This window comes from Drosophila navojoa, chromosome 4, assembly GCF_054131105.1.
Source record: "Drosophila navojoa isolate 15081-1374.11 chromosome 4, UAZ_NAV_1.0, whole genome shotgun sequence".
NCBI classification, from domain to species: domain Eukaryota; kingdom Metazoa; phylum Arthropoda; class Insecta; order Diptera; family Drosophilidae; genus Drosophila; species Drosophila navojoa.
Window position 1 is genome coordinate 10,578,894 of NC_142892.1, and position 20,701 is coordinate 10,599,594.

The 20,701-nt window shown below is 38.1% G+C and overlaps 1 protein-coding gene across 5 annotated transcripts in view; it reads right to left on the minus strand.

Annotated features, from left to right (window-relative positions):
• Pdp1 (PAR bZIP family member Pdp1) overlaps window positions 1-20,366 on the minus strand; it is a 62,827-nt gene extending 42,461 nt beyond the window's left edge. Inside the window, exon 1 of one of the 5 annotated variants that reach the window (XM_089258798.1) lies at window positions 17,430-20,366. In XM_089258798.1, coding sequence (XP_089114924.1) covers window positions 17,430-17,532 — 103 coding nt within the window. In that variant the 5' untranslated portion in view covers window positions 17,533-20,366. The remainder of the gene's footprint in view (window positions 1-17,429) is intronic. The other 4 variants (XM_030386399.2, XM_030386402.2, XM_030386398.2 and 1 more) reach the window with 4 other exon arrangements.
• Window positions 20,367-20,701: the final 335 nt, after the last annotated feature.

Consider the following 20,701-nt stretch of genomic DNA (forward strand, 5'->3'; position numbering starts at 1 on the left):
CTTTTGCTTATCAGCAAGACGACAGCGTCATTTTTCTTACCCTCTACCAATAGCAGGCGCTATTCGGGCAGGTAGCGTTATTTACAACCTCGGCCTGAGTAAACTATCCGCAAATGGTGTGAATAGCATGCCAACTACAAATGACCCCAATAAATTACACAACACACGAGTTCCACGAAACCCTACTTCTTCTCCGCCCACCACGCCTCCTGCTAACCAACTAAAGCTAACTCTATGAACGTGCGAAAAAACCTGAGGTAAAACATTGTAGCTGAGAGATACGAATGGGTCAGTTGGACAGATTGTTGTCTCGCCTGGACATTGACTGCAAATACGAAAAAATCGCTATAAAAACAACGAATGAATCACAATCAGTGTACAGAGTTCATTTTCAAGGGGCAAACAAGAATTTGGAATTGATCAAATTTTATAGATAAATATAGAAGAAGGTAGCTGAGCCTAATAAGATCTAAACAAACTTTATATGTGTCATCTATTTGTTTATATACTTTGAGTTATTAGACATATGTATATATAGGATTTTCTTGGAACTTCTGCAAGTACTAAGCAAAGTTTTAACAAATTATATACACTATAAGCTGAGTTAGTATAGGCTTCTTTGTGATATTATTGAACTATCTAGACAGTTCTTACTTATATTTATCTTAAAGTCGAATAGAACAGCTATACTAATTTTCAACAATTTTTACCCACTCAGAGCTGAGTTATTATAGGCTACTTTTTGGCAAAACTGAGTGATCGCTATGTTTCTTGGTTTTGTTTCATATATATAGTCATTTCTAACAACCATACCAAGTTGCAACAATTTCTGCCCATTCAAAGGTGAGTTCTCCTGGGCTAATATTAGCATCTCTGCTGCTTTGGACCACAAAGTAATTTATATGTGATATATTCAAGTCAACTGTTGCAACTTTACTAAAAGTGTGCGCAGCTAAATTTATGAAGTGCATTTAATTTGATGATTTGTTTTATTTTCATCAAAATTCTGAGCAAATATGTTGTCATATTCATAAATGTTGGTTGTTGTTGTTGTTATTATTGTTGGCACTTCTACTTTCTATAATAACACGACCGGCTGACTAGCTGGTTGGCTGATTTGGCTGGCCGTGTTTTCATTCTATAGACGAATTCTGTTTCGTTTTCATTTGCAGTCGCATTTATTGGCACCCCGCCAAGCAATCTCCACCTATTGTATAATATTCATATCGCAGTCAGATATAATGTATGTGGCATACATATAAATATATATCGAAATATATACATAAATATATCTGTGTATATTGCTTTAATCAAGACAATAAAAATAAATACTACATAATATTTTATTGCTGTAAATTCCGCTTCATATTTAACGCTAAATTTTTTGTTTAGTATCTGGTATATTTTTAAATAGTATTTTTTTTTTTTTTTTTTTTATATTTGCTGTATATCATTTTGGTTTGGTTTTTTTTTTTATTTCTGTTGTTAAATTTTGTGTGAGATTTTTGCTCGTAAATTTAAATTCAAGTTTGTTGTTGCTATTCTTAATTTTAATGGCATAGTTATTATCCCACATATATTTCTCACTCTTCCCGTGTGGGAGTGTATGTGTGTATGTGGATTAGGGTATGCAACCAAAAGAGACAACCACAAACAACAAATAAATGCCTTTTGAGCGACAACTGTTAGCCGTGAATGGATCAAACTGGGTTGTATTTAAAATTTATGACCGTCCGCCTAATTTATTAGATGAATAACAATCAGAGCAAATGCCCAGATTTAATGGTCACTAACAAGCTGTTTGCACAATAGATGCCATCAAAAATATTTTAAAGATGACATTTGACAGGAGTGCAGGAGACGAAGAGAGCGAGCGAGATGTGATTAACAGTGGCTAAGTTAGAGTGACAAAACAAATAAGAAATACATAGAACTGCAGCTACTGAGAGCATGAATGTTAAAGTAAGTAAGAGAGAAATGTCCGCGAGAGAGCGACAATCGTGGGCTGTTAATAGAACTCCTACAGAAGAGCGCAGTATAACAGAGCTACTGCTATGTAACATAATGATAAAACAAGACGCGGAGCAAGCTGGCTTACAGAATGCTTCCCTTAACAGTTGACTCTAGCCTTTAACATAGAATAGTTAGCTGTGGTTAACATTAACATCAAACAACGTTTAACATGAAAGATCTTAGCATAATTGTATAAAAGATTGCACACAATGAGCAAATAAGCCATAACAGAACCATTAATGTTAACTCAAAGGAATAATACCAAAATGTAACAAAGTATCAAGTATATGCGCGGCGTTTAACTTTGCTTGGTTCAAAAAAACATTTAAAGAGCATAATAAATTGGATATTATTCGTGTTCAAGTCGCGCACACTGAATGCCAACCCAATTACAGTTCAAGGCGATGTTAAATAGCCAAAAAGAAAAGAAATGAAAATAGAAGAAAATATGATGATGTGGTAAGCTTTTTCACTTCTCTTGGCTGCCTCAGCAGCTTCTGTTTAAAGTTTGCGCACATTAATAAATGAAATGCCATTTGTTATACGCTGCTGCTGCTGCTGCTGTGGATGCTGTGGATGCTGCAGCAGCTGCTACTATTTCCGTGGCCATTCATTTTGTCCGCTGCTATCTAATCAAACGGCCTTGAGCAGCAGCAGCAGCAGCAGCAGCAGCTTGTGTGCCTTTTTTGGCCATTGTCTGAGCGTAGATTATTGTGGCATGCCACAAGCATACAGAGCGACCACAGATTTGCGACTGCGACAGAGATGGCAACTGTGAATCCGACTGCAACTGCAACGGCGGCTGAGGCAAATGTCAATGAGCCAAACGAAACGAAGCAAAAGCAAAGAAAATAAAGCCAAAAATGTGGCTAAATTTAATTTGTAAAGCGAACGACGACGAGCAATACCTTTCAAACAGGCGATGCTGTGGAAAAATACCAACAAGAACAACAAACTAGAAAACACAAATAGGAGAAGAAGCACGCGAACAAGAAGCAGAGTGAAAGCGAAATGCCAAAAGAAAAACAAATCGTTTGAAATTCGCACAAAAATTATGAGAGATGAATGACGTCTAAATGTTCTTGAAGGTTAAGACAAATGGCGCACGTTGACGCTAGCTTAAACAGCGAGTGAAGGGAAGAGGTATGTGTGTGTGTGTGTGTGTGTGTGGAAGAGGCGTGGCAGGCTATAAGCTGTTGGTACATAAGCGATTAGAAAAGGGGGAGGCGCAGCTGAAGAAACTTTAGTCAGCAGACAAAAAGTTAAATTTGTGCATAGCCAATTCAGGTAGACAGCTACACTGAGCGAAAGAGGGAAGCAGTTATATCTTTTTAAATCAAAGAACTGTTGAACTTTGATTCTCAAAATAAATAAATACTTTTTATAGATTTTATATAAAGTTAATAGCAAATATATAATATTTAAATTTTTATTTTTATTTTAAAAAATATGTACGTATTATTTTTCTTCAATTTTTGTTAAAAAATAAAAATATTAATAAAAATATATATTTTTTAAATTTTTTATTATATATTTTAATAAACTTTTTTCCATTTTTTTCATGAAAAACACTGCGACTACACTGAGAAAAATTTTCTTATATATAAGCAGATGCACTTTTATTTAATTTTATTCTTAATACCTAATGTACGAGGGTAACTTGAAGACTTTACTATATACAGCTAAATTGCTTAGCTTAATTTATGAATTATATTTGTTAAACTAAAAGTTTCTCTCTCTGCTTTCAATAATATGAGTATGGCACTTTGCCACGCCCACTCCGGCTGACTCATAATTTGCACTGAAATACTATTGCAATTTCAGCCAACTCCTGCCTTACAATTAGGCCAGCTAACTTCATTGGCCGACTCCTGGTCAACTTCAGCTATCGACTCACCATTTCGCCTGGCCGACTCTGAATTGCAGTGAACCAACCCCTCAGCTCACCCTATCGGCGCACAGCTGATGGCTAGGTAGCATTTTATAGTTTTGTGCATTGGTTTTGGCCCGCTGCCAAGGCGTCTGCCATCTTGATAAAGTGTTGGCCAAAAAATGTACGCCACATTAGTGGCAGACGACAACGGCGACAAAGACGGACGGAATGACGTGAGCGGGTTGGCAAGCGGGCCGGGGGGAGGGCTGGGGTAGTGGGTGAGATGGTTAGGTTGTGCGCTGTTGCCAATACAAATACACAGACACACACATAGGCACAGTCAGCAGCAGCAGCAGCAGCAGCCAACAAATCCGTTTTGGCCATGTGTGAGTGTGTTTTACTTGAAGAAATAGAAATGTCATTTGACAAAACGAGCACGAGAAACCAACAACAGCAACAGCAACAACAACAACAAACTACGTTGCCAAAATGTCAAGCAAATGCAGCCGCAAACTAATTGCCAAGCGGCTAAAAGCAAATGAAAATCCAACCAACTTAATGAACCGCCCCCTTGCCAGCTCACTATGCCGCCCTCTGCAGAAATTTACAGCACTGGATAAGCTGTTTGTGCTATGGCCAAAAATACCAGAAAAATACCGTAAAAATACCAAAAATACTAAAAATACCAAAAACAGGCAACACCAGAGGAAAAACATGCATATGCCTGCCCACCTGTACTCGAGCTACCTCCTCTGTCTGTCCGTCAGGCAGACCTGTCACACTCATCAATGCAGGTTAGAACCGCAGGAATTTACAACACTGCATAAACTGTTTGTGCTATGGCCAGAAATACCGAAAAAATACCAAAAATACCAAAAATACCGAAAAAATACCAAAAGACAGGCAACAACAGTAAAAACATTCATTGCATATTTTATGAATACGCTCATAAATGTGTGTGCCTGCCCACCTGTACTCGAGTTACCTCCTCTGTATGTCTGTCTGTCCGTTCATTCGTCCGTCTGTCTGCCTGTCACACTCATCAATTATGCAGGTTACACAACGAACGTCTAGAGCTTTGACAGGATATGGCCCCAGGCTATAGCCAGCATTGGCAGCAGCAAATTAGTGGCCATAAGCTAATGCATATTTGATACAGCCTAGCTGCTCATTGAAAGTTAGTTAGATAGATAGATGTAGATGTAGATGTAGCTAGACATTTGTGCCTTTTGCTTGAGCAAATGACAATTTGACAGCGCCAGATACTTGACACAAATGAGCTCTGAGCTGGGGCACGCTCACAATGTGCAGCCATGTAAATGGATCCATATAAATAAAGCTCCGGGAAATCGATAAAAATAAAACACAAACAATAAATCACATCAACTGTTGGCAAATTATAAACAAATTACTTTAAATTGTTTAGCTTGAGCGCAAGTATAACAAATTGTAAATAGTTCAACTACTTAAGAGACAATTGTTAATGAGAATGTCTAAGTGTTACGGTTCTAGGGTATATAAATGCATATAGAGAAAATAGAAACTTGTAAATATTTATCTATAGAGTTTAGAGTTTAGAGTTTTTTAATATGTATATAAAATATAAACTTAATTTATTTTTATGCCACATTATTTAAATTTTTTATTTAACTCATTGTCATTAGATTTTGATATGAACAAAAAAAAAAGAAATTTATCCCATGTATCTATATATATGTATAAATATTCTTTTTTATAAAATATATGAATATTTCTAACATTTTATATAGATACTATACAGCTAAGTAGTGCATTCAAAGGTCTCTTTTTTGGAGTCGTACTCCACTTATCAAACCTTAGGCAACTTCAAATAGCTGTAACTACTTTAACTGCCGTTCGATAGAGCTCCTCATGAAACTTTTATACATATATCATTGATAAATATATAAATCTTCTTTTTAGTTTAATCTATTGTTCTGCTAATCTCTGTCATATATCACACATAGCTCTCATTGCTCTCTATACCAAAGTATGACTATATCAATCTCTATTAAGTTCTTATAGACATTATGCCATCTAAAGCCATCTGCCCTTATACAAATATCGCTCCATCGATCTCTCGTACTCAGCTTTAATAGCTGCCCTTTGTATACACAAATATCCACAGTCGATTTATAGATTTCCTGTTGCCCACACACACACACACACACACACACACACGCACACACACACTCACTCAATTTAAGTACATGCTCATATTTCATTTAAAGAACGAACAAAAAAAAAATTGCTTTGTTTTGCTTTGGTCTAACAGCATAAACGTTTGTTTACAGCCTGCCATAATATACAAATCGCCAGCTCTCCATAGACCCCAGCCAGAGTAGCCAGAGAGCCACGCCCACAACAATATTTATAAAAAACAAAAAGAGAAAATATACAAATTTGCAATGATTGCAATTTTTGCATTCAGACGAAATTGATTTATGCGCACTTAAACACTATCGTAAACACTATCCGATAGACGACTAGAAATACATATGGTACATATATATATAAACAGACACATGCATACATATAAACATTGCCTGGACTCAGAGATCCGCTGTGACAAATGAGCACAAAATTTGATATGAAATGTTTATTATTATTTATTATTATATATTTAGTTATCTGATATCGTTAGCTAGCTATCTCACTCGCACACAGTCTCTTTTATAATGCCCGGCTGCATAGAATACCAAGAAACTCTAATCGCTGGGCATCTTAAAACACAAACGCATGATCTTTTATTGCAGCCAACGCAACCCTCTTCGAACTGCACCGACTACGCCTCTGGCCGCGCACTATCAGCATTAATTGAGCCGCTATATCAATCGATTTCCGCCGCTTAACGCAACAATTTTAATTTCATTAAAGGCTGCCTTTCTTCTTTGCGAATTTTCGCCAAAAAAAAAATATGTATATATATATAGATATTGGCGTTGAGCATGCGAGAGATATAGATATACCCAGCAAGAGAATATTTTATGATTCTATTAAGTTTCTATTTCTATGCCATTTCTATATCATATTTTTCGGATTTATCAAACAACAGTCACGCCCTTATCTACCTCCATTTCTTAGCTCATCAATGCGCAGCCCATGCAAATTCCTGTTCCTAGGGTATATGGAACTCGCTCTCAATTGCTGCGTCTTAGGCAAAACTATTTTAAAACAATCGATTATTACGTCAGCAGCTAAACAAACGTAAATGCCTCAAATTAAGAAAAGAAAAACATACATATATATACACATGGCTATATATGTATGCATAAACATATGTATAAATATATCTATACAGTTATGTGTACATCAAAATATTTCATGTACCGACTCAAAATGCTATTGTACACAAAAATATTTGGCAATTAAAAAAAATAGCCAAAAAGCAAGCAAAAGACACAAAGAGAGGCAGCAGAAGAAGAAGCAGATGAAAATTGAAATGAAAATGAATTTTAAGGTAAATTTGCTGTGTGGGCGTGGAACATGAACAACAGACGCACATCAGAAGCAGCCGCAGCAGCAGAGATAACGGTTAGAGGGGCGCGGCGAGGCGTGGGGTATTTTTACATATTTGGAAGGGGGTCGCATTTGCTCCAAATTGCATTTAGCATGTTTGCTGCAACTGTTGTAATCGCTGCATTTAAATAGCTAAAAATGCATTTTTAGAATTTGCATTTGGAATATAGAAAATCTTACAGAAATTTTTAAATATTTGTTTATTTGCACACACACACACACACGCAAACTTAGCATTATCATTATCATCAGCCTGACTATCAGCATCATCATTATCATTATCAAGAGCAGCGACTGACGTCATTCGACTCGTGTGTATATGTTTTTGCTTCGCTTTTCGTATTCACATTAGACCTAAAGGTCGCCAGCTTGATTACGTTAGGGCGCCAAACGGATTTATATACTATGTATGGGTAAAGCCTGTAGCTAGAGGTGGAAGGGATAGAAAGTGTGAGGAGAAAGTCTCTGAGATGGCAAAACATAAATCTGTGAACTTAGCAAAGTAAATAAGATGTATATTGAGCATAAATAATACATTCCTCAGTTATCGATGACCGATAGTTTATTACCTACCATTTATCGATAATTCATGCCAATATTCCACATATATTATCTTCATATTAGCCTAGTGCATCAAAAATAATAGCACAACTACTTAACCTTTCCGTTAATAATTTATCGATAACCGATAATGCCATACATCAGAGCGCACACCTTTGCACATTTAAAATCGATATGACCTCAACATATTTATAAATCAAATTATACGAAATTCCCATTCTCATATGTAAATAGCTAGTATTGCTATCCGATTACTGTATTTATCGATAATCACACACTGCGCAAATTTCCGTATGCATATTTAATGCTCCGTAATTGAAGCATGAGCAATAAAGGCAAACAAATTTGTTCTTGATTTGCGGCCTTTTGTTGCGGCCTCAACGTGAGCAAATATTGGCCAGAGAACGGTGCGTATACTTAATGCTCGCTCAGCCTTGAGCATGGGGAAATGCGACTGCGAAAACGTCAGATAGTACACAGATAGCAACAGCAGCAGCAGCAGCAGTAGCTTTTGTTAAGATTAAGTGCTTTGTATCCTTAGACCCCACAAGCACACGTATGCGTATGAGTAATATTTACACATACGCATACGCACTGTGGCACATGGCGTAACACAGTTAATCTCGTGCTCGTTCGTTAGGGCTATTAAATCTGTTACCAAATCTGTTACGTATTTGCAACTCACGTCGCATTTCATCATCTTCTCCTTGCTGTGCACTAATAAAACGCAACACTTGCTAAATAATAAAAAAAAAAAATTTGCACAACAAACAAGTTGAGCCAACACGAGCGGAGCACTGCTAAACAAATTTGAGAATTTGCAAATCTTTCATGGCCGTTAAACTGAAGCTCGTGATGCGGCAAGGCACACACATACACAGCTTTCAATTACCTGAAGAAAGTGTAGAGCGTGAGAGATATGAAAGATGATAGAGATAATGGAATAAAACTTCAGATTTTTGAATGGGCTTGGGTTAGTTGTGGAAAGAAATGGCTTAGCTATTTGTATATGCTAAGACTTTACCAGAAATTGATATTACTTAGCATATTGGACAATAATATTCTAGATAATAGCTAAAATTTCTGCCCAAGAGTAGAGGAAATGAACGAGGATAGGCAGAAAGTAGCATAAGGAATAGCTAAAACCTAAAGCTAAACTAGAACAATGAGCCGATAGAAAAGGACGCCTGGATAAAGTTTTAAAATTCTATCAATATATATGTATGTATGTACAGTTAAATATAGCTTAACCTACTCTCCGCCTCATCAACTCAATGCCCCGCCTAAAATGCCCGCACAGCAAAGGATATTTTAACGAACTGCCAAGCTGGTTAATAATTTAAACACGCGCTGCAAATCAAGCAAAATTTACTTAATGTAGAGTAAAAGGCAACTAGCGGGGAGGGGAAGAAGGCGGGGGAACGGTAATACATATTGTCAAGTCAAGCGAGTCACAGCAGAAGCGTGTGATGGGCAATGAGTGTGTGAGTGTGTGAGTGTGTGTCGCACACGTAGAACGCTAACTTGGCTTAAGACGCTTCAAGTTGACTTACATTTGCACACACACACATACATAAAGAAAGTGTGAGTATGAGTGTGTGTGTGTGTGTGTGTGTGTGTGTATTGCCGGCACACAACAAGACAATAACAATTACACCAGCAGGCAAAGGCAAGCAAACGAAGCTACTAAAACAAAAGCAAAGGCAAAAGCAAACACAAAATCAAAGCCAAAAGCAAATGCAAAGGCGCTGCAAAGAGAGAGGGACTCAGAGAGAGAGAGAGAGCGGCTCGAGAGCGTGAGAGCGTTTAAGCTGCGCAGAACTCTACACGCTGTGTAGAGTTAGTCAACTGTGTGACTGTGTCTCTCTCTCTCTCACACGCACACTCTCTTACGTGTGTGTGTGTCGCTGTGTGTGGGCGTACTGCCTGGCTTTTCGAACATGTCCTTCGAATTTCCGGGTTTTGCTACTTTGACATTTGCAACATGCTGCCATGAGAGAGAGGGACAGAGAGAGAGAGAGAGAGAGAGCGCGAGCGAATGAGCACCGCTAAGGAGAGCGCGCACTCTGAGTGAGTGCGAAAGAGCGCGCACATGGCAGGCATTCCATAGCTGCCGCTGCCGCTGCCGCTGCTGCTGCTGCTGCTGCTGCTGCTGCTGCTGCTGCTGCTGGCGCTGCTTCGGCTGCTGCTTCCTGTTTACAACCAACACATGTTGGGGCCCGACTTGGCTATGTGGGTCTGTGTGTCGCTCGCTTTAGCGTTGTCCTTTCGTGCCGGGCCAACACAGCCATTAAGAGTGTCGATTGTGGGTGGGCGGGTGTGTGAGAGTGTGACTGAGAGAGGGGCGCTACGGGCAGGGGAGACGGTGTGTGCTGCATGTATTGTATGACGGACGCAAAGTTCAACAAAAGTATTTCTTTTCGTTCCTCTTTCTGAGTTTCTTTCTTTTTTTTTTTGTATTTTCGTCCATTGTATTTCGATTTTTGCAGGCATGTCCTTATTTTTATATATATATACATATATGTTTTTTTTTTTCTGTTGCCTGATTTTTACGTGCTCGGCTTTTATGCTGCTTCTTGTTTTTGACGTCATGCGCAAACAAATGAAGTCAACATTATTTCATTTATGGATTTTATTATTAATGTTGATTTGATGTTGTTGTCGTTGTTGTTGTTGTTGTCGTTGTTGTTGCTATTATTGTTGTTTGCGTATTTTTAGTGGCCTTTCTGCCTGCTGCTCAAAGGCTTTCGTGACTGTTTTCAACTTCCTGCCTCAGCTGCTCGCTGTGGTTGTTGTTGCCGCTATTCCAGTTGTTGTTCATCATTTTGCCAACACAATTCCGGCGGCAACGCCTACGGTGCCTAAAACAACAACAACAACAACGATAACGGCAACAACACCAACGGCACAAATGCCAAAATCGTATTGCCTGCTTTCAGGCGCCGCCGCCAGCAGCGCACGTGTGTGTGTCTATGTGTGTGTGTCTCGCTGCAAGCTTTTGGCTTGGTTTGGATTTAAGGCATAAGCATATACACTTACACACACACACACACATATATAGAAATATGTCTGCCTGCTGCTCGCTTTGTGGTATTTAACCTTAATTTGATTTTTTTCCACTTTTTTTTTTTGCTTACGTTTCGTTATGTTTGTTGTTGTTGTTGCTGCCTTTTACAGGTAGCTCGTCCTTGCCCGGCGCGTGTGTGTAAGTACCCTGGCATGCCTTATTCCTTGCTGGCTTCCTTTGCAGCCTTTGCGTTGCTGTTTTGGCTTTTTAAAGAGTTTGAGTTGCGGCATTGATTAAACAATTTGCTGCCAGGCCCGAAAAAAAATGCAATAGAAAACGTCTAACCAGCTGCTAGCCTCTGGTTGTTCTTGTTATTGTTGTTGTTGCTTTTTAAAATAGCCGCATAAACAAATTGTTTGACCGCATTTTGTGACAACAAAAAGATAGCCAACAACAAATGAGCATCAGCTGCTCTGCTTGACAAGCGCACAGCATGCAACTGCCACGCCCCAGCCCCTTGCGCCCCTCAAAGACCGTTGCTGTGCCACGCATGAAACATTTAGTTTATGAAAATATTTTTCACACTTTGTCAAATTAGATTTTGTTGTGCTTTTGTTTAAATTTGTATTTTAAAAATATTGCGTATACGCCGCGTGAAACGCAAAATTTATATGCGAATATTTTTGATTCAATTAAGTTTTGTGCACATTAAGAATGAAATATGTTTGCGCTAATAACTGTTAAAAAGTCAGGGCCCAAAAGCTTTTAAAATTAGCCAAGCCGCCGATATAGAAAATTAATTTATTTGGCATATATTTTAATCATATAAATATTAATTTTAATTGGAATTAGCTCTACCAACGGCTCAGAAAACATTTCATACAAAATTTCGCATACGCAACGTTGAACGAATGTAAAACTTCGATTTAGTTTGCTTTGCTTTGCTTCAGTTTGCCTTTAGGCTCTTTATAGCTGCCTTTGCTGTAGAAAAAAACTATTATTTTATTTGTTTTTAAACTTATTTTCTTTATGTCGAAAGGCAAAAGTTTTTATGGTTCCCTTTTTATGGCATAATTCTTAATGCAGTTTACTTGTTAAATAAGTTTTCAAATATGAAAACAAAACAAAATGCTGTCTAGTTTGTACGAGATATATATATGTATATATAGGGGTATAAAAATAATTTACATATTTTACAAATATTTGCACAATGTAAAGGCAACGCGCCCAACTTTCAGCACGTTTTCATGTGAAACGCCTCAGAATTTGCCAAGATTTCAAAATACAAAATTCCATTCAAGTGTTTGCTTAGCATTTCATACTCTACCTAAGGGTAATATAAACTTGGAATGGAATGTGTAAATTATGTGAGAGAAGAGACTAGAGTCTAGAGACTAGAGACTAGAGACTAGAGACTAGAGACTAGAGACTAGAGACTAGAGACTAGAGACTAGAGACTAGAGACTAGAGACTAGAGACTAGAGACTAGAGACTAGAGACTAGAGACTAGAGACTAGAGACTAGAGACTAGAGACTAGAGACTAGAGACTAGAGACTAGAGACTAGAGACTAGAGACTAGAGACTAGAGACTAGAGACTAGAGACTAGAGACTAGAGACTGGAGTAGAGTATATTTGCATATATCATTTTCTCTCTCTCTCTCTCTCTCTCTCTATCTCTCTCTCTCTCTCTCTCTCTCTCTCTCTCTCTCTCTCTCTCTCTCTCTCTCTCTATCTCTCTCTCTCTCTCACTCTCTCTCTCTCTCTCTTGCAAACTTGTCTAGAGTATTTGCATTTCGTCTTAGCATCAATTTCCTCCCCTCATTGTCCACTTGGCCGTGTGAACATTGTAAAATTTTCAATTAAAACTTTTAATTGCCAAAGAGGCTGCGAAACTTTACCAACTTCGCCGTTTCGATTTGGATTACAGCAACAACAACTACAACAACAGCAACAGCAAGAGTTCGCAGGTAAACTTGCCTGCAACTGCATCGCTTGCAGCTTGCCACATGCCACATGCCGCATGCCCCACTCAAGCTATAGATACATCGTATCATGCTGCAACTTTCGAGTGCGCCACTTGCGCCATTTGTCAAGCTGTCTGTGCGCAAGTGTTGCAAATGCGGAATGCGAGGCTTATCAATGTGATTGACTATAAAAAAAAGAACACACACACACACACACACACACATACAAACACGATTATGTCACAGCATGTGAGCTATATAAATGGCAAAATATGGGTGTATATGTCACATTTGTGATTAGCTGCTAATTTGCAATCAATATCAATACAACAACAACAACAACTACAGTAACAACAACAGCAACAACAACAACAACTCCTAATTGACAGCTGAAGTGGCCAAAGCCAACAATTTTGATTGGCAGCCAAACTTTTCCTCTGCATATCTAACCAGCTATACCTATGCATATATATATATGAATACATACATATATACTTGATATTTTGCCTGTCAATTGCAGTGCCTTATGCATTATTAACATGCACATCGAACATGCCAAAACAACTGAAGAGAACACGTGAAAAGTTTGCTTTAAATGCAATTTTTTGCTATAGCAATGGAACTAACATAGATTTGTATAATAATGTCCTATAAATTACGCTAATATGTATTCAACTGCTCACATAACTGCTATATACATATATGATATATATATATGGGTATATATGATACATCAACTCTATGTCAGTAAAGATCTGATAGCTCTCAGAGCAACATTTTATGGCACCTCCGCGTCTGACGCTAGACTTTAGCTCGTTTAAATACTATAAAAGGTTTGTTGAATGTACGTAAAATACATAGAGATATATGAATGGAATTTAAGCATGTCTAGCTAATATCTAAACATTTGCAAGATTTGAGAATTTCACATTAATGAGAAATCATTTTCTTCACAAGAGTATGTAAAGGTTTCAACTTGAACGAAGAGAGAAGTACAGTAAACAAAAATATAATAATACGCTTCATCATATAAAATACTAAATTTGAATTGCATTCAGCACTTTATCATAATCAAATCATTACATATTAATTCTTTATTTATAGCAAAACAAAGTTCCTCAAAATAAAGTTAGAGCTTAATGCAATTTTTTTTTCTGCAATTATATATAATTTGTATATAGGTTTTTTATAATGTTCTATAGATTTTATCAAGAGAGTCAATAAACTAATCTAGAATCTATATATGCCACTCGTTTAGTTGAACAACCTCCATCTAAGATCTAGATTATCTTGCCTCACCCCACGGCATTCCATTCTCACTCCATCCATGCTTATCGCTGTTGATGCACTTCAAATGATTTCAGCTTCTCTTTACTGCAATTCCAGAATATCTCTGCATTCCCCTCACTCCCTCCATTCACACATTTCAAATTACAGCTCAAACTCATGTCTTGTTGTAGTCCACATTCATGTTTCTCATCCACTTTGTTCCACTATATATATTTCAAATCTTCCACGCCGTTCCTATCGAAGCTATCAAAGCAATCACATGCCACTATATTCCATTCATTGAATCCGTCACAGTTTATTATATGCCCTGAAAATCTATCCTCTATCACCGCTCACTCTTACTCGCCCTCAACCTCTCCCTTTCTCTCTCTCTATCAGACACTTTACAGCTCAGTCTGTCAGCAGATTATTAAACTATCATAATCTAGTTGCCGCTGGCACTTAACGCGCCCTGCCTCTAGTTAAATTACAATCTTATCTGTATGCTCATGTAAGATTTACCAGCTCGCAGCTATCACAATTTGCCGCGCTGACCGCTTGCATTGAAAAGCCAACCCGCCACCCCGCCACGCCCCCCGTCCGCCAGACATCTATTCGCCTAACGCTAACGTATCTGTAGACTAGCTTATCTGTTGTTGTATTTGTACAAGTTTTTAATGCGGTAATCAAGCGCTTGTTAACACACGCGGCGTATGCGCAACGTTTCACGATAAGCGCTAGCCAAGTTAAAAGGAAAAACGAACTAAAAAAAACCAGAAATTATGCTACAATAAATTTCACCGGGCCGTGGCGAGACAAAGCCGGAGTGGGGGTGGGGGAGGCAGTGGGGTATGCCCTGTTCGATTACCAGGTTTCCGCTTATTGATTTATGGAACGAGAGGCAGACGATGTCGACTCGACTTGGTCAAAAAGCAAAAACTACAAAAATGCACAAAGCAAGGCGATTCTCTAGCTACCCACAGAGCCCCCTCTCCCCCACACTCAGACAGTCATACAGCTACTCTTCATTATGCTGACCGATTATGACACTTTTTAATGGCATTTTCTCGTTTTGCCTTTTGCCTTTTTTATGCTATCGATTATTCCGCCCGTTGCGAATGCCCTAAACAATGGGGCAGGGGTACAGTTGGCACCAAAATATATATAGTATATATATATACATACATCGAATAGCAATTATTGCAGCAATATGCTTCAATTGTGATGAAATTGCGTGGAAAAGCGGAAAAGTTGGGGGCACATTATTGAAAAATTGCTAGCCTTCTGCTCTCAGGCAAATCGGGCAAGAGAGTAGAAATTTGTGAGAATGCAGTTAAAGTTAAGCAGCAGCTACGAAGTTGCCAAAAACTTTGCTTGGCCACAAGCCAAGGCGTTGACATTCCAATCAGAAGATTCTCTATTAACATATTTTCAAAGACTTTCACACTTTGGCCTGCACTTGAGCTGCAAGAGATAAGCGAAGCTGTGGGAAGTTAAGAAATTGATTAAAGATAACATAGATTTCGGAAGCACATTTACAAGGATAAGGGTTGAAGCAGAGCACGAATGGAAACTAAAGCGAACTGTGTGTGCTCTACTTAGTATTAGAAAATGAATTGTGAATCATGATTTATCTATTATTGATATTATATACTCCATCTCTTCATATATCATTTTCTCAGTCTCTGTGTGTCTCTCTGTCTCTCTCTCTCATTCAATCTTACTTTCTTTCTCCCTGTCTTGATCTCGCTTTCCCTCTCTCTCTCTCTCGCACTCTATCAGTCTATCTCTCTCTCCCTCTCTCTGTCTTTCTCTTTCTCTCATATAGAGAGATACATATATCTATATCTCTATCGCTCTCTCTTTCTCTTTCCCTATCTCACTCCATCTCCCTCTTTCTCTCTCCTCCCATTCATCCCTTTCTCTCACTTCCCCTGTCTCTGTTTCTCTCTCCCCCTCTCTTTTTACAATTCTATTTGTATCACTTCCTATCTCCTTCTCTCTCTCCCTCTCACGCCACATCTGTTTGACCTCCCTTGACTGTTTTCCTCCAACTACCTTCAGTTGTCATTCGACCGACGCACGCTTTTCTAATTCATCGACTCACTTCATTTTCGTTTCATTAATTGTAAATGAAACTAAAAATGCCCTTGAAGCTGTTGTCAAATGTTTCAATACACACACACACACACACACGCACACGCACACACACACACATAGAGAACGCTTATCAGGCTTATGGCCGGCGATGTCACCTCGAACTTTGCTCTATGGTGCAGGTACTTTGCTGCTCCTGCGATTCCACGACAATTCTAATCAGCAAAATGTCGAACTCAGCGCCGCAATCAATATATATTTTTGATTTCCTTTATTTTTTATTTTTTTTTTTATTTATTTCTTGCCTTTTTTTTATTATTTTTTATTATTTTCTTGGCCAAACTCAATTTCCTTGAGTTGTCGTGCTCAAGAGTTTTCCCCCATTTTCCGTCCCGGCCTCTGGCTCGCTTTGATTTATGACATGAAAATGTCACAGCACAAAAATTCTCTTTATGCTTGAGCATTATATGTTTTATAGAAATTTTTAAGCGCATTAATATGGATTTATTATAATAGATTGGCTAGATAAGCAGGGCATATTTTCGAATACTCTGGAAAGTGTGAGCAGAGCAGGACAGGCTGAGTTCGAAGATCAGTTGGTCACAGATAGCAGAAATTTTGAAATACTTGATAAGTGATAAATATCGAAGATAAAATTTTAACTAATTTTACTGCATATAAAAAGCTGAATAATAGGGTATTCCATAGTTTTAAATTTTAGTCTGTCATATTTTTATTTTTATAATACCTGACACAAATATAGGGTATGTGCTAGTCGATCTATTATTGAATATGTTCTTTATAAAATTTTCCAAATATCTAATGATCATTTACTTAGCAAGATTATCAAAGTTACTATAGCCTACTTGCTAAATATTAAAATGCAGGGTATCTCCCAGTCGAGCACACAGCCTCTGCTCTATATTTGCTCAGAGCTTTTGGCATTCATTGTGGCATTTCAACGACAAATTTCAAGTTTCAACTGCCTTAAATTAGCTGCGCTACAAAAAGTATCTCATAGATACCATTTCAAAACAAATTGTATCCGTCAGATAGAATTGTAAGTGTGTTTTTTTTTTTTCGTTTTTCTTGGATCTAAGACTTACCATTAATGCCGCTGATCAGTGGATAATTACCATCACGGCCGCCGATTAAGTTTTTTAAGCCAGTTTCGATCAGAGTTGGGGACGATCGCTCCCTGTCGCTCATTTTTTCATAAAAAATTTGTCAATTTTGTGATTATACACGAAATTTTACAAAAACAAGGTTTGCTTTGTTTTTATATGATTTTAGGTAACTTTTGCGTATTATTTATCGTGTAACTTTTTTTTATAGATGCTTCTTAATACGACTCACAACAATAATAATAATAATAATAATTGCTTAGTGTAAAAAACTTTTGTTTTTTACTTTATTTGATTTTGATTTGTTTGCTTTTATGTTTTTTTTTTTTTTTAACTGGATTTTTGTTATGTTTGTAGTTGAAATCACAATGTAGAAAAAATGAATGTTTCTTTTTTGTTTTTTGCTATAATTATATTTATTTTTATATGCTAAATTCAATGTAAATGTTAAATATTGCACGTTAACGTTTCTTTATTGCTTGGCTAAATATGTTTGTTGTTGTTGTTGTTTATGTATATATATTTCTATATAGATATATATATTTTTTATCTTTAAATTTATATTTTGTTTTTTTTTTGTTTTTAATGTGTATATATATAATTATTTATGCTGCTCGCTATAAATAAAGGCACCGCGAATTCATTCAACAATTTGTTTGCGTTATTCTTTGCTTTTTTATTTATTTATTTATGACTTTTTTCTTGCTCTTCCTCTTCTCTCTTTTTTGTTGTTGTTAACAATAACAGGCGTTTGGCAAATAACAATTAAATAATGTTCTCTTTTTTTGTTCAATATTAAAAAAAAAGAATACAACACGAAACAAAATAAGTTTCTTGAAATCTAGTTGATGTGAAATTTGTAATTTATTTATTTATTTTTTTATTTATGTTTGTTAGGCGTTTTAGTTGTAATTTGTTGCATTTGCTAATTGCGCTTTTTTTTGTTTTTTTTTTTTATTTTATGTATTTATTTTATATTTATTTGTAGCTTGCGTTCTTTCAAATGCCGTTGCGTTTGAATTTAATTTTCTTTCTTTCAGTTTTCCTTTTTTTATTTTTCCCGTTGACAGTTTCTCATGGCTTTGTTGTTGTAGAACGTTTAACGTTGCTGTAGGCTTTTTCTTGTTTTATTTTAGCTATATTTTATTTAGCTATTTTTTTTATTATTTTGTTTTTTTTTTTTTTGTTTTGCTGTGGCACTAAAAATAAAATCAATTGCTTTGCTCTTCTTTATTGTTGTATTTGTATTTATTTTTTATTTTCTAGAGATGCGTTCTCTCGTGTTGCTGTTGTTGCATGTAGTTGGTATTTATTGTACAGTTATAAAGCACTAGTATGGCATAGTTAACAAACTTAATAAACAGTTAGGGTTGTGGGCCTTCGCGGAAATCGGCGCCCGGCGTGCGACAAGGACAGCAGTAATTCTGTTTGAGCTCTGCCTGATCGAGCTGGCGGTGGCGGTGGCGGTCGGTCGCTGGTGGGCGGTGGGTGTAGTATACCTACACTCACACACACGCGCGCACACTAGCTTTAGCACTTTGGCTCTTACACACACACACACGCGCGCGCACACGCACACACACACACACGCAGGCACACGACAGGACACACACACGACGAGCCGAAAATCGATGAGAAATGTTGACAGCTCACCGATGTACACACACTAACACACGCACACGCACGCACACACAGCTAGCAAAAGTATACGCTGTATATGCTGTTGTTGTTGTTTTTTTTTTTTTTTTTGCACGAATTAAGGCGTTGTAAAACGCGCGCGTTTCTTTCGCGATTCGCTAGCTGTTTTGTTTTGTCCTTGTTGTGGTCAAATAATTTGGTGTAGCTGCTTCTATTGGTGTTGTTGTTAGAGCGCGTGGCGTGTATTTGTTTTTTTTTTTTTGTTTTTCTGTTTTTTTGGTTATTGCTGCTGCTGCTGACGCTGCTGCTGCCGCTGCCTGACGACGACTGTTCGTTTTGTGCGGTCTTCGGGCGTTGTGGGTGTCGTCGACGTAGCCGCTGTCGCTGTCGCTGTCGTTCTGCCGCTGTCGCGCTGCCGCTGCCCGCTGCCTATGCTGACTGAGCGCGCATGTGACAAGAGCGAGACGCACACTCACACACTCACTCACTCACACAGACGCACGCAATTCGACAAATATAAGTGCACTTGGCTAGCGGTTTCGAAGTTCGTTGGGTCGCGTAGGATGCGGAAGCCGTTAAATCTCTACACAAATGAGCGTCGCTTTGGCTATAGCTTCCGCTGCAGCTAGGATGCACTCCGGAGAGCGAGAGTGAGAGCGCGTGGTGAGAGAGTGGGCAGAGAGTGCGCACGAGTCAGCTGATTTACCGTATTTATATATGTGTGTGTGACTGTTGTGTTTCCTTTTTGCGTTTTTTTGTTGTTGTTTGTTTTATTCGCCTGCCAATGCTAGTTGTTGTTGTTGCTAATGCTGCTTGTTGTTGTTGTGGATTTTTGCACTATGAGCGCTCGCACATATACACATGTGAATAGCTTACACACACACACACACCCGCAGAGACAAGCACTGTTGTCGTCGTTGCTGCTGCTGTTGCCGTTTGCTTTGGTTGTCAGGCCAAAAAAAAACTTTTTTTCGCCTTTTGCTTTTGTTACTAAATGTTCTTATTGGACACACGTGCTTCGTTAGTGGAACTTGATTTAATTTACTTTATTTTATGACTAATTTAGAAACATGTTTTCAAATGTCGTGAGCAATCAATTATTAATGAATGCGGTTAATTTTTGCACATAGTTTTAGTTTTTATCTTTTCGCACTGAATGTTCTTTGCCAATTTTTGTTGTTTGTATTTAATTTGCGTCCACACGGCTTTGGCTGTTCATCTGACTCTGACTGGGCACACGCGCTCGTTGCAAAGTGTACAAAATTCCGCTCGCTGCCAGCAATGGTAGCAGAGACAGAGAGCGGCGCTGCTGTTCGTGTGTGATTGTGTGTGAGAGAGAGAGAGAGCGCCCAACGGCTAAGGGCAAGCTAAGGCTCACACTCACACTCACTCAAATATGTACAACAACAGCAACAACACGCCTCGTCGGCTATGCTCAGAAACGATACAGACACAGATACGCGACAACTTAGAACCATGCTGACGCTGTGCCATGTGGCTGCCTCGCTTGCTCCCTCTCTTCCCATTTCTTACGCTCTCGCGTTGCTGCTGTGTCTGCTACGGCATTTACTCACGCTCTCACCTCTCACGAACGAACGCTCTGTGTAGTGGCGCCG